This window comes from Brienomyrus brachyistius, chromosome 8 (genome assembly GCF_023856365.1).
Source record: "Brienomyrus brachyistius isolate T26 chromosome 8, BBRACH_0.4, whole genome shotgun sequence".
Taxonomy (NCBI): Eukaryota; Metazoa; Chordata; class Actinopteri; order Osteoglossiformes; family Mormyridae; genus Brienomyrus; species Brienomyrus brachyistius.
Window position 1 is genome coordinate 8,553,871 of NC_064540.1, and position 25,248 is coordinate 8,579,118.

The 25,248-nt window shown below is 38.1% G+C and overlaps 1 protein-coding gene across 6 annotated transcripts in view; it reads right to left on the bottom strand.

The window, feature by feature from the left end:
- The window catches only part of LOC125748000 (uncharacterized), a 108,806-nt gene that overhangs the window by 18,056 nt on the left and 65,502 nt on the right, over positions 1-25,248 (bottom strand). For 3 of the 6 annotated variants that reach the window (XM_049023752.1, XM_049023755.1, XM_049023754.1), the window contains 2 exons: positions 24,070-24,554; positions 22,215-22,316 (listed from right to left, as the gene is read on the bottom strand). In XM_049023752.1, coding sequence (XP_048879709.1) covers positions 22,215-22,316; positions 24,070-24,554 — 587 coding nt within the window. Of the gene's footprint in view, positions 1-3,310; positions 3,366-3,456; positions 3,592-3,677; positions 3,993-22,214; positions 22,317-24,069; positions 24,555-25,248 lie in introns of all 6 variants that reach the window. The other 3 variants (XM_049023753.1, XM_049023751.1, XM_049023759.1) reach the window with 2 other exon arrangements.

The following is a 25,248-nucleotide window of genomic DNA, read 5'->3' on the forward strand; positions in this document are numbered from 1 at the left end:
AAGGCTTTTTCTTACTTTCATTTCTGTATGGACATTATAGCGTGGGGGTCAAAGTTTGCTAAAATATTTTTACTCTGTTACTCTGTCGTAGGGGAAAAAAAATCTTTATCAAAGAATTTTCAAGATGGATGGATGTTCTATGTGAATACATAAACCACATTGTTTTTAAATGGCTCCTGTTTTTGAATCTGGGATAACCACACATGGTCTTATATTCAAATTTGTGAATCTGGGATGTGCTTTTGTAATATTTAAGGTTTAATACATGGTTTTAAGGCTTTTCCACTGCACCAAGTACCATACTTCTGGTACTTCATGGTGCTGGTTTTCCACTGCCGCAAAAACTGCTACTGGGGCCAAATGACATCATAACACGAGGAGGAATAATTTGAAAAATGTGTGATATTAATACCAACATTGCATGTTATGCACATGTAATTCTTACATAGCTAGTCAGCAGGGTTCGAATTACACAGTGGCTTTGGGGAGCCCTATTTCCCAGTGTGCACCATGACATTCCAAGTCACGTGCACGTGCAGACACAGAAGTGCACGTGCAGACACGGAAGTGCACGGCAGCAAGGTCAATTACAGGGTTACTGCGAAAAACATTTTACTATTACTGCTGCAGGCAGTTAAGGCTGTCAGTAAAGTTTTATCCAGGCACAATAACAGCGACATGAGAATCACACGGGATTATTTCCCTAAAACATTTTTACTCTGTCATAGGAAAAAAAAATTAAGCAAGTTTAGTGGTATTGATGATTATTGTTTTTCAAGATCATCTAGTATGTTTAAAAATCAGTTCAAAGTTTACCTCCACTGCTTATGCATGAGCTCTGCATATATTATCCGAGACAATCATAATCATTTACATCATTGCTGTTTTTTTGTTTTATAAATATCCCAATATTTATTACAACAAAGTCACACAATGATGCTTTCTAATACAGTCCTGTCCTAGATTATACTTAATAATTTGCACCTGGGCATGCCATCCTAATCTTGTCGTATCTCTTTTTCCGACCAGATCACAATTTAAGCTAAGATCTCTTCATTGGCCAAGCATAAATAAATATTACTTTTATTTAGTTTTTTACTTTGTTTACTGTTGTTTTTTGAGTTCGCAACTTTTTTTCAAGACAGTGGTTGTATTGTGTTTCAGAGGCAGGCTATTTGCATAGTCAACTGACAAAGAATGACATTCAAGTCCCACCCCAAAGTAGTGAAGTAACAAACAGGTACTGGTACTCTACCAATGGAAAAAGTAAAGGACTGAAAATACCTGGTGCGGTGGAAAAGTATTTTGTAATAGTGCAATTATGCTGCTACTTTTTTTATTTCATAAGTAACATCAGTAATTGTTGTTGTTGTTAAATGTGTATGTTTTTCCTTTATGTTCCAATGGTGTTTTTCAGGATACTATTACAACACAACCTTGTCTTCACTAAAATCATGTACTAAAATTCAAATAACAAATGGGACAAATAGGGTTAGGGGAATGTGACTCCTTAATAAACTAAGTAGTGTTTCTCACTAAGACCATATTCACGATGTAGTTCATGTAGTACTTTTGTCTTTGACTGAAAATCGCGTAAATAGAAATGTGATCCGGTATTGATTTGGACTTTGGTGCAAACATATCAATCGCCTTACAAAAGGCTTGTGGTGTGATATCACACATAGTAGTAGTACTGACTATTGTGTTTTTGTACTGTGTACTCTTTGAATTTGTTTGCTCTATGTGCACTGTTTGTTTGAATTTGTTTGCCCTATGTGCACTGTTTGTTTGGATTTGTTTGCCCTATGTGCACTGTTTGTTTGGATTTATTTGCCCTGTGTGCACTGTTTGTTTGAATTTGTTTGCCCTGTGTGCACTGTTTGTTTGAATTTGTTTGCCCTATGTGCACTGTATGTTTGAATTTGTTTGCCCTGTGCACTGTTTGTTTGAATTTGTTTGCCCTATGTGCACTGTTTGTTTGAATTTGTTTGCCCTATGTGCATTGTTTGTTTGAATTTGTTTGCCCTATGTGCACTGTTTGTTTGAATTTGTTTGCTCTATGTGCACTGTTTGAATTTGTTTGCTCTATGTGCACTGTTTGTTTGAATTTGTTTGCTCTATGTGCACTGTTTGTTTGAATTTGTGTGCCCTGTGTGCACTGTTTGTTTGAATTTGTTTGCCCTGTGTGCACTGTTTGTTTGAATTTGTTTGCCCTGTGTGCACTGTTTGTTTGAATTTGTTTGCCCTATGTGCATTGTTTGTTTGAATTTGTTTGCTCTATGTGCACTGTTTGTTTGAATTTGTTTGCTCTATGTGCACTGTTTGTTTGAAATTGTTTGCTCTATGTGCACTGTTCATCTGTGCACTGCGTACTTGCTGCTGTTTGCATACACATTTTCTTCATGGGATAAATTAAGTTAATCTTAATTTTCGCAGCAAAATTACACTGGGTTACATCAATATTCAGTCTGAATCTCAGACTAAACCTGCCACATAAATACTCCCTTTCTGCTCCCATTCATATCCATGTCACTGTCACTGTCCCATCTCATCCTCACTGTCATCATATGGAGCTAATTCCACCATTCTTGTCCTTCCCACAGAACATAACTGCTCATTTTTATGATCAGAGGAAATACAAATCATATTTATGTTATTTATGAATACAAGAACAATACTGTAAGTTTTCTGAAATAAATAAGTAGCTGCAATCATATAATTGATACCACTACCTATAAAAATCCCAATGGGATTTTACTGCAATTCCATTGTGACACTGACAAAACACAAATTATTATTGTACAGTGGAAATAGAACTACTACAATTAACAGGGGAAATAAACATTTAAAGGATATTTTAAAATATATGTGTAATGACTAGCAGCAAAACATTCAGTCAGCAGTAAAATATATCTTTTCACATCATTAAACGAGAACTTATAGCTAAATCATTTTTTGCTGGACTGGTGGCACATATAGAAACCTATTTACTGAGCACAAAAGCTGGATCCTCTAATGCTGGGATGTGACAAGCCACTAAATCACTTAAAACATGGTCTTCAGACACTGTCAATACATTGTGATGAGCCAACATGCCTTCAGAAATAATGGACTCTGGTTGGTTATTTTACACATCAAGAAGCCCCTTCATATCTAAGCAGAGCCATTATAGCCAAAAAAAAATCACAGGTCTGGGAGACTATTAACAACATAATAATGACATTAATAATACTATAATGGTGACAATGTAAAGATGTCAAAATGAAACCCTGAAATCAGTGATAAAACTTTCATGTATATTTGTCTGTACCTCTTCTTCTTTTCATCGGTGAAGTGTGTTCAATGCTGATATCTGATAACGCAACCTTTGACAAATACAAAAAGCCCCAGGTGAGTTCGCATTAAAAATACTAGGTAAATGCACAATCAAGTCAATAAAATGCTTCATCTAGGTACCTTCTCATCTGAAGAATTGGTCTCTGACAAAACGTACAGTGCACCCTGCCCACTGAGGCAGAGAACCTCAGACCCATTCCATGAAAAATCACATGATCTTCTTGGTATGATAAGATAGCGTGAACCGGGCAAACACTACAACACAAAATACAAAGACACTGTAAGTTACATGACAAAATTATGACCAAACTTATACACAAAAGAGATGTGATTCAATTTACCTCAAGGAATGTAAATTGACTTCCTTCTTTTTTGTCAAGTGCACCTTGGAAGAGGGAATTTATTTCAGATGTGATGCGCTCTGAGGACCATCCAGAACTTAGGCGCAATTTGCCGATCAGACCTTTCATGCCAAGAATCTCTCTATCCCGGCCTCTTGGAACCTTCCATTTTCCACTATGTGAAGGAGTGTTTTTTGGAAGACAAATCACATTCTTAATAACAATACGCTCCCTCCCTGCTCGGGTCTTCCTAGTCCTTTTGCTTGAGTTTGGAGCCCTTCGGCCAGTGAACACTGATGGCAAAGTAGGGAATATCTGTAGAAGACATCATTGTATACATTGAAAAAATAAGTACTTAAGAGACACACTCAAAGCATCATGTCAAAGTTAGCCGGTTAAACAGAAGAGAGACAGAACATACTAGAAGTATTTTCAAAAGGCACCAGTTACTGCAAAGTATGGCTATACGAAGGTAAAACAAAATGTGAATTTGTTGTCTGTACAGACTGTCAGAGATTGACTCAGGTAAATATATACAACTTACATCAGGAAAACCTGTATGCTCATCTTCACTCTGAGAACACAATATACCTTTGAGTAGAAGTTAATCTGATGAACATCACTGGATTACACCCAGGGCCAGACAGGCAAGAAAAACAGCCTGGGAATTTGCTTGGTACGACAGCCCCCTCAGATGTTTCACAAACTAAACAAACAGCTGTCAAGTATAGTGAGAAGCCCCATCTAGCTAGCTGTGTATCAGAACACGTATATAAGAACATTATTTAATATTTTGTATTGTAAATGTTTGTGGCCAACAGGGGGCCCCAGATGTCTGTTGCTCCACGCAAATGCGGTGTTAGACTGGTGGCAAAAACTGCCACTGGGTGCCCCGTGGTATGCTTCCTGATCGCGATCACCAGCCTTGAGAAAACCAGATTGGCCCTAAAAAGACCGGCCCACCAGGAAAACTCCAGAACTACTCGAGGGTCAATCCACGCCTGTTTGTCTATTGTCTACAAAATAACTTTCTTTCATTCACGAAATGCATGTTTGTACACAAAATGAATTTATTTCATTGACAAAAATGCATTTTGTGAACAAAATTATTTTTTATTCATGTAATGAGATAAATTCAGGCTTCTATCCACAAAACGCAATTCTGTGTACAAAATGAATCATTGCTTTTGATTTTTGTGCATGAAAGAAAGTGATGCCTTCATGCTTTCATGGAGAAAATGTAACTTGGCGCCTTGGGGTGAAAATGTAGCATGGTGCTCCTTGATTTGCCATACTATGTTAGACAAAGTTTATTTGTGAACAACTTTGTGAATACTTATATACAGAGTACAGAAATCTATTTCGTGGCATAATTTGTGGAGCACACTGATCAATGACGGATTAGTATTTGGAAAAGGCAATTGAGTACATTTTTGGCCACTGTTCAAATATTTTGATTGTTATGTACATAGTAATTTCTACAAACATGAATTTGATGATTTTTCACCAAGATTTCCCTCCATGCCCTTGAAAACTGTTATGCAGTGCGACTGATTAATCTAAATAGTAAATCATTTCCTTAATGCGCATAATATTTTCATAGTAAGTTGTCCTACTTCTATTTCACATTTTTCCAGTGCTCATATAATCTCCAGACCCATTTTTTATTGGTCTCAAAAAATTAATGAATAAGGTACAACAATGGTATCCATTAAGTAAAAAAGTAATGTTGGATTTAATTCATATTTCATAATTTTTTTCATAAGAGTTGCATAACCTCTAGTTTTCAGCAGATAGTAGAGTATGATCAGAAACATCATCGGCCATCTTTTCTCTCTCCCTGTAACTCTTGGATGCAGTCGTCCCTTTTCTCGACTGACCCGAATTGGTGGAGCTGAATACATCTACACATATAAGTTTTATCCGGAACGGTCAAGTTCCAAGATTTCGGTCGAGGTACAAGTAAAAATAAATTCAACAGACCTGTTTGATGTCCAAGATGGTTGACTTAAGAGGCATTTGAGTTCCAAGATTCTACTGTAATATGCTAAAGAAAAAAATCCCTTATATTTGTTGCTTTTCAAGACGTGATTTTGATATTAGGCACATCTCTCCTGTAACCCTCTCTGCAATGCGGTCTACAAGGCCCATCTTCTACACACTGAACTAGAATTGGTAGCTTGTTGAGACACCTACTGAGGACAACAGCATCAGTTGTTCAAGAGAGGTACTCTGACTTAGATTTTCGTTCTGCACTTTTGAACTGTTGCTTTTAATGGACAAAGCTACTTCTCCACATGACCTGATCACCACTAAACAACTGGGAATTCTGTTGCTTGCTGAAACCTGGCAGAGACTCAATGACTATCTACAGCTGAACCTACTTACACCCTGTGGTTACAGCTTTTTTTCTAAACCCTGTTTGAAGGGTAGGGGTGGTGGTCTGGCTGTGGGACAGTCTTAAGGCTATCCTCATCGATTTGCGCCATGTCTCATCATTTGAATATAGGGAATTTCCCACACTCGCCAGTGTGGGGAAGCAATTAGAAAGGCCAATAGGATGTTGGGTTACATCTCTAAGTGTGTGGAGTTTAAGTCAAGGGAGGTGATGCTAAGATTATACAATTCCTTGGTAACCACCTACAATATTGTGTGCAGGTTTAGCCACCATACCAAAAAAAGGACATTGCTGCCTTGGAAATGGTACAACATAGGGCGAAGAGAATGATTCCTGGTCTTAGAGGAATGTCTTATGAGGAGAGGTTAGCTGAGCTGAATCTGTTCAGCCTCAAGCAAAGGAGACTAAGGGGGCACATGATCCATATATACAAGATTGTAACAGGTCTGCATGCTGTTCAGCTAAATGGCTTCAATACATAGACTTCAATATTAGTTTAAGTACTAGAACTTGAGGCCATAGGTGGAAATTAGCAGGAGAACATTTTAAAATGAATTTGAGCAAGCACTTCTTTACACAGTGAGTAGTTAGAGTATGAATAGTCTTCCTGCTAGTGTAGCACAAGCTAAAACCCTGGGTTCCTTTAAATCAGAACTAGATAAGATTTTAACAATTCTGAGCTATTAGTTGAGTTCTCCGCAAACAAGCTTGATAAGTCAAATGGTCTCCTCTCGTTTGTAAATTTCTTATGTTCTTATGAATATATGTTTACACAATTGCTAGTCAGGACTCTGTATATATACACTAGTCTAAAGACCACCTAAGTTTCACCGAGAATATTTTACTGAGCTAAACGAATCATTCACTTCGGTTTGTTACGTCATCATCGATTTTCATGTAGATTCCAATTGTTCGCTTGCTTGCCAATCTAGGTTCTACATTGGATTGTTTCAGTATATACAGCATGTAGGTTTTCCAACCCATGCTAAGGGTCATATTCTAGATCCCACCTGTTCGTCTGGTATTCAGAATGATTTTGTGTTCGGTTCTGACACTAGTATTTCGTGTCACATATTTACTGATATATGCTTCTAGCACAAAACAAGACCAATTCCATTGATCAGTTATATTTTGTTAGGTTTGGTTCCGTTTCTCACCTTGATTATGTGATGGATCTGACATCGCCAATGCAGATGCTTACTTTGTATAATTCTATAGTCAAGTTTTGGTTGATATGGCACCTGTAAAATCCAGGCTTTTCTCCACTTCTAATGCTTCTCTGTGTACATGCCAGAGTTATGTACCATGACAGAAGCTGGTCAATGCTTATAGAGGTTCTGTAAGAATACGAGCCTGACAGTCCATACTATGGCCTATACTGAACACCTTAAAGCACACAGAATGGCTTTTATAACTGCCCATTCATCGTATTATTCCTCTCTTATTAACAATGCTGCTTGCAGGCCCAGAAATCAGCTTTCCACTGTGAATAGAGTCTGCCAGCCTCGTGTTAAAAACCCTGCTGCTTCGGTTGAGTGCTTTACTTCATTTTTGAAATTCTTTCAATCCAAAATTGGAACTTATATCAGTGTTTTTCTGCTGACTCTCATCCTCTCCCCACTTCTGACTTGCTACTAGAACCTGCTGTTCAATCTCTTTCAGAATCTCCTCCCAAAACATCTACTTCTGTTGCAGAATTAATTTTGAAGTCAAACTCATCTACTTGTCAGTTAGACCTGCCCTTACTACAACGATTAACGATTACTCTAGCATTTTTTGCACCCATTTCCCACTTTGTAAACTGTAGCCTTGCTACTAGCATTATTCATTCTATATTGAAAACTGCTGCTATCACTCAAAAAACCTGGGTTAGACCCGCATCAGTTAACATCATATAGATCCATCTATAATCTCTGCTTTATGGCAAATATATCGGAAAAGGTTGTTGCTGGTCAACTCAAAGATCACTTGAATGCCTTTAATCTGTACTTACCATTTCAATCAGGCTTCAGAACCCATCACAGTTCTGAAACCATTCTCCTGAGGGTTGTCAAATATCTACTCATGGCTGTAGATTCTGGAGCAGCCAGCATCCTGTTACATCTTGATCTCAGCTCTGCATTTGATACTGTCAATCACAGAATCTTGCTCTCCCGCCTTTCAGATATTGCTACTGCCAATCCTGTGTTTTCCTGGTTTACATCCCACCTTAGAGGCCATCACTGATGTCTCAATCGAGGCACACACATCTACCACTGTCCTTCATACTGGGTGTTCCCCAGAAATCAGTGTTAGGACCTATTCTTTTTTTCCTTTATGCGCTTCCCTTAGGTCTTAATTTCCATTGCTATGCCAACACACAATTATATGTAAGTGTCCACGCTATCAGATCTATGCCTCCTGGCTTGTTAATTAACTGCCTTTGTGAAATCAAGCACTAAATGGCTGCCTGTGGTTTTACAAATGAATTGTAAACGAAACTGAAATACTCCTGGTTGGCTCACCTTCTCTTGTTTCTACTCTGTCAGACACAAGAATTAATGTGAATTTTAATCAAGTTTTTTTTAAATGGGTGTTTCTGTAGTAATGCCTTCTAGAAATTCACATTTGCAAATATATTATGCAATTAATGTTTCGAAATTAAAACCATTATAAAGTAGCAATTTTAGTGTCAAAATGCATCAGACATTAATCCCTGATCATTTTTGCATTAATGATAATTTTTCAAGATTCCATTCACTCCCATTCACAGTAAGTATGTATCTAACCATTTCAATACATAAAAAATGTATTTAAGGCATATCATCAATAGAATTGCTGTTGAAGTTATAATTTATGAGCTGACATACATTACTGGACAAAAAAAAACCTAAAAAAAAACTAAAGTTCCATAACATTATAATGGTCTCAACAGCAAATAGCCAAAAGAGAGGAAAGTTTCAAACAATTAGACATGCGTAAGTTTGAATTTTATATCAAGCATTTAAATCTTTTCATGATTTTATCATTCCGTATAAGAAGACTAAATAATTGAATTTTCTTGTTTCCAGCTTTTCCCCCAAATGTTTGCTGCAGCAACCAGGCCTTGCAATTATCATTCTGGTCCATTATTTATTTCTTTATTTTTGCCCAGGAATGCGTGTCATTTCCCGGGTCATGCCACGTGATGACAGACAGTGATGCGACCAGACAACATCAGTGATGACAGTCTATGCTGTCTAATTTACTTTCATTTTAAACACAAAGGAACTCTACACTTTTAGAGTTACAGCGATAAACTGTGAATTTACTGCAAACGAAATGCCATAACATTTTTTGCGAACATGGCGATTCATTAACTGCTGATGTTTCAGGTTATCAACATTGCACAGAAACATTGTCATGAAATTGCAGTTTTTCTCAGTTGCTTAGACATGCCTGCAACACATGTAGTCAACTGTCAATCCCATATGAACAAAACCACAACAGTCAACTGTTTTCTCATTGCACATAAACAGTTTCAATTGCCAGTTGACTTCTTGCAAAACACTACACACAGCAGTCCATAATACAATTATCAAATGGAAGTGCCACATCAAGCAAATTGGTAAAAAAATGCCCTCAGCTGATAACAACCAAACCAAAACAGGATCACTTGAAACCAATGAAGAGCAGAGACATTAAAACTACAATGAAAGCCCATCCTTGCAATGAGCTATCCACTTCTTGCAAACAGATATCTACACCAATAAGCACATGCTCACACACATAACAAGAAGTAAGCTGTATATGTGGCTTGTTGGTGGTTTAATGCACTATGAAGCATGATAGGCAAGGATGTAGTCCAAGGCCGAGTGGACATGGACGCAGACTTCACCCAGAAAGATGCGGTCAAAGGCCATGCAACAGAACGGAAGTTTCAAATGAAATCGAAGCAACCACTGCAAACCACAATAAAAATCATGGCCTCTCCATGCAGGAAGCTGGTTTGAGGGTACAACCAACTGTTCCATGTCCATCTGGCATTATTTGGATGCTATGGATGGAGAGTCGGTATGGCACCCATGAACAATACAGAAAGAAGGGAGATTCAGAACATGAAAAATAACCTTAAATTGAATGAACTGCAAATTAAAATCTATTAAAAAAAAAAAACAGCCAAAAACATCTTGGAGGCCTAAAATCCCTCCATCCCCCTCTGCAACTTCAAAAAAGTGTCCCTTTTTCCCACATTCACACCCTGTCTTGATCATTGACTGTGTGGCATTCATATGCATGCATACTATTTTACAACGTTATCTTGCATAATGGAACATAAACATTAAATCTGACTGTTATATAAAATTTCATTATGAAGTTATTTACTGTATTTCTGATTTTGAACATCATCTTACCTTTGGAACAGCAATATCTCAAGTTGTCAACAGTGTACATGTGGGAATCTGTGGCTACTGCATCTGTGTTACTGTGTGATAGTTTACATTAGGACCCATGGCGAACATTAACTAAACACACAGTTCCATTTATAAAAACTAGATACCTTTGACTGGGGTCCATGGAAACCCCAAAACATTTGTATTTTTAAAAAGCACTAATCGCCGCAGAAATAGAATATAATGATGCAACATCATTAGAAACAAACTGACTGACAAAGTCATTAAAAAATGACTGTGATTAAAAAGTATTAAAAAGCCTGACCTCAACCCAGCTGATCACCGAAGTCACAGTGATGAGAGAACTGTGTGTGTATAACATGCATAAGAAAACAAGAAGTACCATTCACTTTGGTACAGTTTTTAAGTGTTTTAAATGTCTCCATGAAGCTTTTGTAGAACAATTAGTGAGAAGCTTCACAGCAAGCTAAAACCAACAGAAAATGGATCAATGGCTTTCAACAGGATCACTTGAAACCAATGAAGAGCAGAGACATTAAAACTACAATGAAAGGTTAGGAGAAAATGCACATTTGAGAGGGTTAGGGAAGGTCGTCCCCATGAGCGTGAAAATTAAAAAATAATACTTGAACACCCCAAAGCTCAACCTATAAGTCTGCTAGCCTGAATGACAAGAAAAACAGTTTATTTATTAGAGTGCTGTACTGCACACTTTGCATGTCAAATTTCTTTATGATTTCCTTTTCCGAAAATATTTCCGCGCAATTGTTTACAGCCAGCTTGTGAATAGCTAAAACCGTGAATGTCAAATTTGCGAATGTGAAGGGTTACTGCACAGCAGTGAGCATTTGGCATTTGGATTACAACACCAGCCCTCTCATTAGGCGAGTGAGCATCTTTACGAAAAAACAAATCAGTACTTTCACTTCAGCATTGCAAATATACAAAGAAGGTTGGTATTTGTATTCAGATCGGATATGCTTGCTGATTGGTGCATGTACTGCTAATAATATGCAATGAAACTTCAGTGTGAGCTTGTGTGTGTGTGTGTGTGTGGTGATATTTAATGTGGGCTGTGGCTGCATTTTGAATTGTTAAAGTCGGCCGTCACATGGTTTGGGAAACCCTGCACTAAATTATACTTTTTACCACCAAAAAAAAGTTTAGTCCAGTGAACATGAAATGTAACCGCAAGCCTGAAATGACCCGTATATTTTGAACCCACTTGTTCATGGTGCACAGTGACACCCTGTTTTTTGCTGTAAAGAAAGTAACATCACGATGTCTCTGGGCCTTTTTCTTTTGCCGTATGATGACACACTATAGAATGCCGACAGTATCGGTTATTGCTGGGCATTGTCCCTAACTGCTTTGATGCTTGCTGAAGGGGACAGCTTTGACATTTCATTCCATATGTTCTACTGGATGGTAATGCTTCAGGTGGTGAATTAAGTTTTGCAGTACTTGCAGTTTTATTTCGCACTAGATTTTGCCATAGTTTTTATTACAGAGCACCAGTTGTTTGCATGTCAAAACAGCCAAAGTACCACTACACCATTGATGACTTTTTACCGTATCCATCCACAATATTTCCATGTTTGAAAATATGTTGTAGCTGTCACTGTCTTCACTGATACTTCTCTACCATGTATCGCCAGCACAGCAGCATGGCTTCTCCACTAAATCAAGTTGCTGTGCATTTGTTGGGCGCAGGCTGTGCAATCTCAAAGGGGATTGGTTGAAATTGCATGATTTTCTGAGAGATTATCTGAGCTTTCCTAAATAAGCTTTGACCACTCCTCATAAATAGTCATCATCATCATCATCATCATCATCATCATCCTCATTCTCCCCCAACTGATCCATGTCCCTTAATCATGCATAACAAATTCTTCAAAACTGTACTTTTTTTTGCAATCTAAAAAACATGGAAGCTACATAGTGTAAATTTTATGACCTGTTCAACATTCCATACAGTTTGAGAGTCAAGGCATGGGAAATTATTTTAAAATAGATTAGCAAGTGACTCAATGCAATATTCAAATGATTATGTTCAGTACTATGATTTATGGACAGATTTACAGATACATTATATTCCTGAGGTATCATTTTTGCCACATTTTCAACACAATTTTATTATAAATATGGAAATTTAAGTTGTGTAAATCCAATCCATCATTTTGAAATTGCTGAAAAAAGAAATTCTATTCTTACTGCAAGTTTTCCAGAATTGGGAAATTAGAAATAAGCATTTATGAAAGCAACCGTTTTCTGACTTAGTGTTTATCCGACCTCTACAGCATGTAGTACATGGATAATCCACCAGAGGGCAAAAAACAAAAACTATGCTATACAACTGCTTTTATTATTTTTTATTATCATGTAATTGACAATCTAAGAATACCAAGTATCAAATATGATACAACTTGCTTTATAGGATTAAAAACTTAGATTTTATTGCAAGTACCAGTATTAACTGCAGATGAGCCACCTCATTTCTCAAGCTCATTTCAATTTAAACAGGCATCTGCTTGGACATGCAGATTGGAGTTTAAACTTTGTACTTTTTTAATGTCATAATGAAATATGGGAGCTTGTTTTTGTGTACAACATTTGTTGGTCTGATTTATTGATTTTTAACCATTTATTGCATCTCATTACTGTAACAGTTTTAAGGTGACATAAAACACAAAACTAATGTTTAAATCCTCCAATGTAATTGCATGTGACCCCCAATAAACAATTTGCATGATAAGATATACATCTTGTTCAAGTTTTGTGAAAAAAAAAAGTCTTAACTCTTGCCTTAGACTTGACAAAATTCTTCTGATTATTACAGGGAAAAAAATGGTAATTTAATAAAACCAATTTACCACCTCAGATTTAGACAACGAGCTGTACAACTTGAGTCTATAAAGTAATTTTATGAGCCAGAGAAAAATGTAGATTCACAAAGTAATGGTAATGAGCACCGCAGCAGGGTTTTTCATACCATAAAACAATATAATATAAAACAGAACAGGTTTACATAGGGAACTTTTCCATTGCACCAGGCAGGGATGAATTACAGACCGGGCCAGCGGGGCCGCTGCCCAGGGGCCCTTGGGGTGCAGGGGGCCCATGGGGCCCCTAGCCCAAAAAAATTTGCAACGCTTATCAACAATGTATTTTCGTTTGTCTATTTTAGAGGGCCTACATTCTTTGATCCTCTGCCTACAAGGGCCCCTGACCCTATAGGGAGGGCGTTTGGCTACCAAGGGCCCTTGAATTGTGGTGGTGGTGCTGGTGGTGGTGGGGGCCCTCGCGAACGTTTTGCCCAGGGGCCCACACAACCCATAATCCGTCCCTGGCACCAGGTGCCATACTTTTGGTGTGGTGCTTTCTCTTTTCGATTAACTTCCGTTCAAGTACTAGTACCAAAAGTCCCAGTCCCAGTAAACTACTGGTCCAGCTAGGGAACTTTTTTTGGTACTTCGATATTTCAAGGTGTGACTTGCAAACATTTTCTTGTTGGTTATGCAAATAGCACAAACTCAGAAAACAACAATTAAAGTAATAATTATTAAGGTCATAATAGTTATTAAAGTAATAATAGTGGATGCATGGAACAATGGGGGGAATCCAAGCTTTAACTGTGATGTGGTCAGAAGAACAGATACATGACAAGAAATAAAAATATTTTGGATAATATACTAGGGCTCAGAAACAACAACAAACAAATGTATTTTTGTATAGCGCGAAAGTAGGGTACCTGATGCAATGGAAAAGCACTGAAATACATGAGTGTGTCTGTATACATCTCGATGTGTATCCCAAAAGAATGAATATGGCATGAACACAATTGTTCAGATATCAAAATATATGGGTGCTGAGGTAGGGGGACTTTGTTGCAGTGGTTATATGTCAATTTCCACAAACTGAAATGGAGGAGTAAGACTGAGTAATGCTTGCTGTATTTTCTTCCGTTCTGCATATTTTGCTGTATTCTCTCTCCACCTTTTCTTTTGCATTTCATGTTGTGTAGGAGTCAGTTGTGCAGCTGTTTTCAGGAGACCCTTTTCCTTTCGCTGTTTATATCTATGGCAAAGCAAATTAAACACAATAATCAGAGATACAATTTATTGGAACTACTATGTTTCCTATAATATACTTAGGTGACATAAGCATGAGAGCTACAGTATGATATAGGTGCCATTAATAAATATATTTTTATTATATATATCACCCAAGACATTCTCATTGTTTACTCCCTGTCATGCCATTAATGTCAAAATTAGGGTTGTTTTTGCAAAGTGAAAAATACTACACCGGAATATAATGTTACATTTTCTCTAAACATTACAGTTTCAATGATATGCACACTGAGGCTTAAACTTTTCGTCCCTATAATGATAATTCTCCTTTAACTGTCAACCTCAGTCCATTAATCAAAATATTAAAGTTCCAATCTAAGTGCCTGTAGTACCTTTCTCTCTCCTTTTTCCTGTGCTGCTCTAGAAGGTCCGGGTCACTGTATATTTTCTCTCTGTGCTTCTTTACCCTAGCACTCACTGAAGATTTCATTCTCTCCTTATCTGTCGATCTTTAAAAGGATACACAATATTACATGGACCATGCATATCATGCAAAAAAAGAAAGCACTACTTAAGAGACACATGAAATTACCTCTGTCCCTAAATAAGCATTTATATTCTGAGTAGCATATACCTCAAATCCCAAGAAAAATAAATCGGCTACAATAAAAACCTCTCATCAGTGAGTAATGCTTTAACTATATACTGTGTTTTTGGAGTTCCATTAATGTTATTTATCATTATTACAGGTCATATTATATTTAGTTGCTTATAAATGAGTTAAGAATGCATGAAATCTCTACCACAACTGCAAAGTTCAGCACTGCGGCAAAGAAATTACGCAGTAACGAGAAATAAGCTAATGTTGCTAAAACTTGTGACAGTCATGATGACCTCATATTAAAATATTTCACTTGTTGAATGTTTTTCAAAAAGTGGGAACTCCTGGAGATTCACCCCGTAAAACATCCCTAAAATTTTAACATAATGAGAGAAAGCCTCACCTTATGTCCATCTTTAATCTTCCCTTCTTTGTGATGCATTATGGGTGGAAAAAAAACTTGATAATATTAATGCAGTTTTTTGAAGTTACGGTAATGAGAAACAATATTTTTATTTCTTGTCAAGTATCCGTTTTTCTGAGCAGATCAGTTAAATTTTGTAAAACCGGTTTTATCAAACAAAATCCTCAGTATTGTGTTATAATTAAAATGTCATTTTCATACACATTTTTTATTTTTAAAATGTTATATTTATTCAATAGAGTTAGAGTTATGGCATGTTACAGTAATGAGATTTTTAGTGTAACCTCTAATCCTTCCACAGCCCATGAAAAAGTGTTCACAAGCGAACCAATCATAAAACACAAAAAATATTTCCCCCCATACATTGGACTTGGACATCTGATTGCATCAGTTCATGAGAATAACCCATCTGACATTTTTGGATTTGGAATCACAAAAATGTCAAAACAATTTTTGAATGTATTGAAAATATTCATATTAAAGAGGTTTTACACAACAATGTTAAATTCATTCCATAGCTTGTATCTACTGCTGTTTGCTGTACTTTTGTGCATTTCAAATTTCAAATTTAGATTTTTATAGGTATGTTACGTATTAAAGGATTAAATAAAATAATTGATTCAGAGACAAAAATATGTGTCATGTTATTCGCCCCCCTATAAAATATAAATTTAAGAGAATGAACAGTAATGACTTATTGCTAATTGTATTTCTTGTGCAGACAGATGGGGTGAATCAAAAGCAAAAATTACCCATGATAAAGTACTTGGCTGATATATATAACAGTATTCAGATACTCTGAGGAGACTATCTATAGGAGGGTTGCATGTGATGTTACACTATACCATCCACACCAAGCAAAGGCGATCATCCATCATATTGGTGCTACAGCCAGACCGATATAGCATTATTTGATACTGATTTTGATATTTAAGGATTTCAAAATCCGATAATGATACATGATAATGACATTTTCAATTATATATAATGTACTCAATATTTTACAGTTACGCAATTAAACCTGACGACATTAAAAAGCATCAATTAAAAATTTCCTTCTTGATTATTCTGTAATATGGTGGAAGAATGATGGCTCATAGTGGATGACAGTCCAACGAAAGAATGAAAGCATCAGTTGTATGGAAGCACTTGAAAATGAAAATGCAGTCACCTATCAGCATTGCAAAGCATATGACCACCGCATGACTGCCATGCAAACCTACTTAAAAGATAACATTCAGGTTTGAAGGATTCACCCAACAATGCAAGGTTAGCTATAGATATGTGCCATTTAGACACTCAGAGTAGCCTGACCTGTTTCTTTCACATACTCATTTTGCTTAGCTTACTTTCCACAATTGTTGTATGAGAAAATGCAGTCAGTCCTCCCACAACGCGACCAATGCCTTCCTGAAAAACGTACACAAAAATTGTATACTATAATATATATGTTCAATGGGAAAAACAGGGTTAAGGGAATGCCACTCCATAATATAGTAACTAACGGTCTATGTTAAGCAAATTCAAGTGAATTTTAAATCTGCTGATTTTATAATTTGTCAAATAATTTTTTGAAGCTGACCAACATGGATTTATTGCACTGCCCTCTAGTGGACTTAACATTTAATCCTCCAGATTTACATTAGGGGGCGGCATGGTGGTGCAGTGGTTAACACTGTTGCCTCACACCTCTGGGACCCTGGTTCGAGTCTCCGCCTGGGTCACATGTGTGTGGAGTTTGCATGTTCTCCCCATGTCGTCATGGGGTTTCCTCCGGGTACTCCGGTTTCCCCCCACAGTCCAAAAACATGCTGAGGCTGATTGGACTTGCTAAATTGCCTGTAGGAGTGCATGTGTGAGTGAATGGTGTGTGAGTGTGCCCTGCGATGGGCTGGCCCCCCATCCTGGCTTGTTCCCTGCCTCATGCCCATTGCTTCCGGGATAGGCTCCGGACCCCCGGCGACCCAGTAGGATAAGCGGTTTGGAAAATGGATGGATGGATGGATTTACATTAATGCCACATGCAAGTATAACCAGCAACACCGGTTGCATAGAAACAGGATGCGTAAGCGTATGCATTTCAATATACCAGCTCTTAGGTAAACCAGCCACTATGTATCACAGAGGCAACACCGACTGGGCACCAACAGTGAACAGAGGGACACATGAGTGTGAAGAGACAATTGTCATCACAAGCATCAAGAGAGGGACACAAAAAGAACCTTTAAGCGGCACATCCACAAAAAAGCATAGGAAAAAAATCATCATTTCCGAGCTCTGTGACTTTCACAAACAAAAATAAAAGGAAGATGCTCTGTGCAGAATTATTAGGCAATCAGAAAGTGGATTTTCTCTCTTCACCATCAATAGAAAAACAAATTTTGTTATTCAGTATATATAAGGAGTAACAAGCTATCAGCCATTCTATACAGCCCACTTCACCCAGTTTAATGCCCAGTATAGCCAACTTTCTTCTTAATGACCATCATGAGCCTGTTGCCCACTGAACCAATCAGGTTTTTAATTTGATCCTGTCCTACATTTGCTGAGCCATCTAGGACCACCTCCCAGATGCTGCTCTGAGAAAAGTACTGCTTGCTACCATGGTAAATCTCACACTTTGGTAAGGCCCAGTAGTTCTCAATGGGGTGGAGTCAGGTGATGAAGGGGGGCGGGCCATAAAGCAATCACATTTCAAGCCTTTCTAGGCCAATCTATGAAATACTTTGATGCATAGGGAGGGGCATTGTCTTGCAGGAATATCATAACCTTTTAGAAAGCTGTGGACTTCTTCTCGTGCCAGTGTTTGAAGAAGGTATCTTCTAGAAATTGGCAGTAAACCTTGTGGCTAATTTTTACACAATCTGCAAGTCCGAAAGGTATGACAAGTTCATCACTGATAATTCTAGTCCACGTCATCTCTTCTCCACCACCTTGTTGGTGCTTGAAGAGGATCTCCATCCACTGGCCCATCCATCTGTTCCATCAAGAGACACTTTCATCTCATCTGTCCCCAAAACCTTTGTACCACCAGTCTTGAGATGTGTCCGTGCCCATTCTTAATGTTATACCTTACATGTCTTATTGAGTGGAGGCCATGTTTCAGCGTTTATGACCTTAGGAATGTCATGCAGCACACTGCACCTAGAACGTCTGGAGATTCTGTTCAGACTGCAGTTTTGAAAAATGATGGCAATTGATGCTCAGGAGTTTCTGGGAGTTTCCCCTTTAATTTGACACAGAACTTTGGCAGTTTATGTGTTCGGCCTTTATGTCATCAGTTCTCTTTGGTTGTTGGCAACAAAACACATGATCGTGTTTCAAAAGTCTGTCAGTTTCGATCATTTTGCATCCCTCTGACTGGTACTTTACTATTTTGTTTTTTTGCATGCTCTCTGTAAGGTCCTCTTTGGGCCATTTTAATAGCAATAACAATTCCGCCCAGGAAAGTATCAATGTTTTCCTGTTTTTATCCAAACAGAAAGTATTCAGACCAAATACTGAACACTTTGCTGTTTTTAAACAGTTGGTTCTTAATTAGAGATTCATTTGGACTCAAAGTATTGGTCAGTTGAGAAGATACAAGTGAAATACACACTTGCCTAATAATTCTGCAAACAGTGTAACAATAACATGAAAAATAGGTCTACCAAAAGATAAAACTAAGAGAGAGAGAAGCCTTTCACAAGTCACAGCACGCTACAGAACATGGTGCTTCAGACTGTGTGAGGGGAAGAAGGAGAGTTTGTGTATCTTAAATAAAATAGAATAAATTAAATGTTGGATGTAATGTAGCTCTAGTGTTTCAGTGACTCACCTTTCTGTATGGCACTTCATTTGTTCTGGTGGTATATGAAGAAACAATTCTGGTTCATGTTCATATACAGGACCACTCCTTTTGGACAGAAGCTACGTCTGCCCCAGTTGTCAGAGTGGAGGGGCCAATGTGCAATATTATCAAATCGCACATCTGGCGTTGGTTGGGAAGGTCTTGCATTGCAGCTTTATGGTTCCTCAGCAGGTGAGGAACATGGTGGCCTGCCAATTCGGGGCTTGTTGATGAGCTTCAGACTGGAAGCTATACTCAAGCGAAAATTCTTCAGAAGCACTGGCTTCTCATTTAGCAGCTGACATTCCCTCTTGTAAAGAAGCCATGAATTTCACACAGAGGGTTCAAGCATGTAGCCGACCAGTGGAAAATTCCACCTCCTTGATTTCACGGGGGTCTTGTACAGGTGGACAAGCATATCAGATTTGTCAACAACTCCATGTTTTCATTGTAGGCTTGGATGAGGCATAATATTAGGTACCAGGCTGTACCGTGAATGATGGTGCCAGTAATTGTCTATGGATGTACATGTGAGTTTTCAATTGCCCAACAGAATGACCAGGAAACATTTAATTTCATGAGTCTTTATGGGCTCTCCAATCTTCTGGACAGAGTACAGCTTAGTGTGGTTAGAAATATGTTGAACCATCTAGTCAGTGAACAGCTTCTTGAAGTACTGTAGTGGAGTTTTAATTTTGTCTGGGAAATCAAATGCGGAATCTGGAACAAGCATTGACTCAATGTCCTGCTTTTTCCAGGTTGGTGTTCCATGATCTGATTTGCATGCATCTTCTGCCTCTGTCATATTGAGCGTTTTTATGTTTTTTAGCCAGTTTCTTTTTTTGTGTGATGGTGGTGGTTCAATATCTGGGTCTCGGTCTTCATCATAGTCCAAAGACTCAAAATCAGAGTTTGAGTGATGTGCCAGTGTGGGAATGAAATCTGGGTCTACTATTTTGGTATCATCACTGTCACTGCACTCTTCAGCATCAGACATAGCAGGGTTTGCGGGTACTAGTGCCAGTATAGGACGTACCCTTTTGCCATAGAATGTCCTGATGTCCATCGACATAATATATACAACAACAGACATTGAGATGCTTTCATGAAACATCTGAAAATATTATTGAAATATTAAGTATTATAAATAATTAATTTTTCAAATGTTTTCTATAATACCTGGCTTCTGTTGAGCCACACCTGTTCTCAGGTAAACACCAGGAGCACGTGTGGCTCATCCAAAATCAGGTAGAATAGGGAACCTGGAGGAATGTAGCTCGCCAGGAGATGGAAACCCTTGAGGTACATAAACAAAATGAACAGAAAACACTGCTTTCCTTAGATATTTTGAATAGCATTTGTAATAGAGTTACCCTTAAACTGGCATCTCTACCTTTGGATTTTTTTTATTCATGCATTGTCAATTTTTTGAGGAAGGATTTGCTTAAGTAACACCTCTGAATCTACATTTTAATCGAAAATATCCAGTTTTGAAGCTGATTAGAAAATTCAAAGTTGTTCCTCTACGTGTGGGATCACCGAAGTAGTTACCCTGTTTGGTGTATTTTCCAAGTATTGCATGCTCTCCAAGCATTGAAATGACTGCCCAGCTCAGTATTATGATGGAATACACGGCATGTTTATAGGGACATCAGCATTGAAATGGTTGGCCCATTAGTTGAGCAGGCAATTAAAGGGTTAAACTGCTTTACACACCGTTTTGACAGTATTTTCATAAGCGATGCCATTCCAGTGTTTTGAAATCTTGGGGATAAAATTTGCCAAACACATGTGGGGCTTGGCCGTTATTTTGTTGCCAAGGTTTCAAAATATCATGGTATACCATATTACCACCCTAGCCTAGCAACATAGTAACAACTTTAACAACTCTCAATCTCGGGCAAAACATTTTTTATCCCTCTCAAACAAAAAGTTTATTAATCCCAAAATATTGCTACAAATACAAGAAGTATACATACTGTATGCATGCTGTATGCATACACCAACCACAATAATCAATGTTCACGGACAAATGTAGTATGTATATAAGAGGCTGCACTCACAACTGTGCAAGGACCGAAACGGTATGAACCAGGCTTGATATAGTAATGTTGATGGTGGTAGGTGGTGATGTCATTATATGCAATTTATGCAGCAAACCACAATGCAACTACACAATGACAAAATTCATTGTTAGCTACTTTTATTACCGTCATTATCAAGCAGTTTTTGCAGCCCTTACACATAAAAACTATTGAATAACAAGCAGAGATTTTTACTTGTGGTTATCCTTAAATGCACCACTGCATCCATTTTCCATTGCAGCTCATGTCCCCAGCCAGAAATAGAGAGAAGCCTCTAGGATTTTAGTCGCTTTCATTTGCTTCAGCATGACATTTGAAGAACCATATAATTAACATCCTCACTGGGCAGCTCACAACCATTTTGTTTTCAGTGTGTATGGCTCATTTCCAATATCATTTTCTGTACATATTGTTTGCATGTATCTGGCAGTCTCTGATTCACGTACTTCAAAGTACTTTTCAACGCACAAATACCATCACTAATTCATTATTGTCTATACATCATTTCTATAATATGCCAATCTTTTGAGGTTCAGGGGATCCCATTTGCGTACTATGTATGTTTTGTTTACACTACATATACCATTTTATCACTATTTTGCACTATATTTACTTACTACATTACTATTACAGCACCAAGATGGCACCGCAGGGCAATTGTGCAACAGTATTGCAACCCTCCTATACTGACGAACACTGTAAAGACGGCAAATACAAATGCAGAATATACATTTTGAATTATTTAGTATCAGTACCTGTGAAGCCTTTGATGCGTTGGTTTTGTCCTCCGTTGTTTGACCTTTTAACGAGGTACAAGGGACATGCTGCAATCCACCAACCACTGGGATGTCACACACCTAGGTATTTGAAATGCAAATGAAGAACTCCATAACTGTATTATCTTGGACCACAAAAGCATCACTCCACCTATGCTGAAAGAAGGTATAGACCAGGGCTCCTCAAATCTGGACCTTGATTCCAAACCCAGGCCTTGTTTTCAGTTCTCCCGGGTAGTTACTTTAATTACTGATTCTGATTGGCCGCAGAGGCTTCACACCTGGCTCACAGGTAAAGGAAGGTTGGAAAATCAGCAGGGCTCAGACCCTGAGGACTGTGATTTGAATAACCCTGGTATAGACTGAGAACTCTAATTTGTCGGGACTAAGAGAGAATAACAATTCTGTTCAGTTTAACCTGCCTAACATCTGGTGAGGACACTAAATGGAGATGAATCCCTAAGAACACGTCTACGGTTCCCATTAATAAATGATAGACAAACATCCGGGTGCATAACCTAATATGAAATACTCTCTTTATATCACAAAATCAAAGACCGTTCCCAGCATACTTGAACAGAAATCATCATTAACACATAAAACCTGGAGCAGAGGATTGCCCATGTTCGATGACAAGTATATAAACCCTGCATTTCGACACCAAGAATAACCTTTGGCACCTCAGTATATTAATATGTGAATCATAATTGACAGTGTTCCATCTTGCATGAATGGTTTCAGGGTTGAGAGCACACTTAGAATGCTGAAATAGTAATTATGAGTATAATAAAAAAGTATTGACTGCACAGATAACCATTACCACACAGCTACTTGTAAAATTAAATATTTTTTTATTTCCCCCCCCCCCTTATTGTCAGATAATGAACAAATGTCATTGACTCCAATTGTCAAAAAACTACACATCTTAAGTACAGAAACCATTTTGCGCCTTGTAATACCGGCGGCACTATGACAAAAAAAATAAAATAAATCACACTGTCCAAGAATTCATGAGAAATCAATCCAAGGCAATGCTGACTAGTTTTCACTGATCATAAAATCTGAGTCTCGGATTACATGGCAGAACTATGTAGTGTAACCCAGCCTCGGGTCAACCCAAAATAAGAGTCTGAGAACATGGTGACTTTACTAAAAAATAAAAAAGTACATTGTATTGTGATAGCTGCAGTTTAACTACCAGACCTAAATTTCACAGTCCTCTCAATTGACAAACCATAAAATTGTCCCTGCTTCTGAAGAGACGGACTCAAAATGGACAATACATTTAATACTGATGTCATTTAATAGTGAAATGGAATGACAGCAGTAGATGAGGAAAAAAAGGTGGTTGCTTTGGCTGTAATTCATTGCTACCTGGGACAATTAATAACAACAGACCTTTTAATATCAGAGGTGGAGTAATGGGCCCCAAACAAATGCTCTGCTGTCACTTACGAGTGTGAATAGCTAGATGCCTCTTAATCTGACTTGACTGAATAAAGCGCTTCCCGCAGAACGGGCAGCCATACGGTTTCTCCCCAGTGTGGACTCGCGAATGTACTTTTAAGTGTACAGACTGACTGAAACTCTTTCCACAAACCGTGCACCCAAAGGGTTTCTCCCCAGTGTGAATTCGCACATGCTCTTTCAGTTTCCCCAAATACGGAAAAGATTTTCCACATACGCTGCAGCAATTTCTTGCTTTTGCCGCTTGAATTTCCTCATGCGTCTTTACACGTGCTGGTTTGTCAACTTTGTGAATTAGCAAGTGCATTTTTAGATCTGAGAGCTGATTGAAGGTTCTTGCACACCAAGAACAGGAAACTATACTCACTTCTCTACCAGAGTCCTGTTCGTTAAGCTCTGGCATTACTCCACCACTTTCCATCCAGTTCATGTCTACAAGGTTTTCACTTTCAGCAGTATTACTGCCATTGTTTATTCTGTTGAGAGGCTGTGAGAAAATAGGGAGTTCTTGTGGGCTGTAATCCAGTTCATCCAGCTCAGACTTAATCTGGTCTGGTAACATGTGAGGAAGACACCCCACTTCTTCAGTCTTCTCCTCAAAAGGAAGTGAGGGTTGGAGGATCCTGTGTTCAGAAGGATTTTCAGCACACGCGAGGGCTGATGCCTGCTTGTTCAGGTCCACGGCTCCCTGCTCTGGTTTGCTCTCATGCTGCTCGAGGAATTCCTGCTTAATGTCAGTCTGCGGAGGTTCCCTGTCCTCCTCCAGGCCGGAGTTACACTGTGGCTCATGGGGTTGTTGACTCTGAGCAGCCGCTCCAACGGAGACAGGGGGAGCAACACGTTGGGCGCCATCTGTAGAAGAAGAGAGAAAATTTAAGCACAAGAAGTAATCATTAAAGCTTGCTATTAAATTAACAGACCCCATGCTGTCCAAACATGCAGTAGTATACGGCAAATAAAAAAACAGTGTACCCCTCCATGCACAAACTTTTGAGGCTGAAAATAGCATTTTTTATAAACCTTACACTTTTACGGTGCCTGTCTCAAAGGGGATAAAGAAACAGGTCAACGCTTAATGCACAAGTAGCACACACTGACCTGAACTAACCTGTTATTCCAAGCCCTTTACCATTTTTAACAATAAAAAGTTGTCCAAAAATGTGATCTGCGAAACGAACTTTGTTCGTTTATGAGTTACAGTTCATAAAACACAATTAGTACTGCAAAAAATATTCGATCGATTCAAATATAACATATCTGAGAATATGTGCAGTTCATATCCTGACCGTAGCATAACGTTGTTTTATATTTTAGTATCAGCATCATATTCTGATAAACATTTTAAATGGTATGATTCTATCATTTTGCAAAATTCGAAATTGGAGGAGAATGTGTTGTACATCTCTATTGCACACATGGAAGTATAGTTTTTTTAAACCCAAAGACCACCTGTGGTATACATGTATGCACCTCTGGACAGGGTATGATATTGTTGCTCTTATATGCCTTCTGCAATGACAAAAATGATTAAACTAATATGAAAATT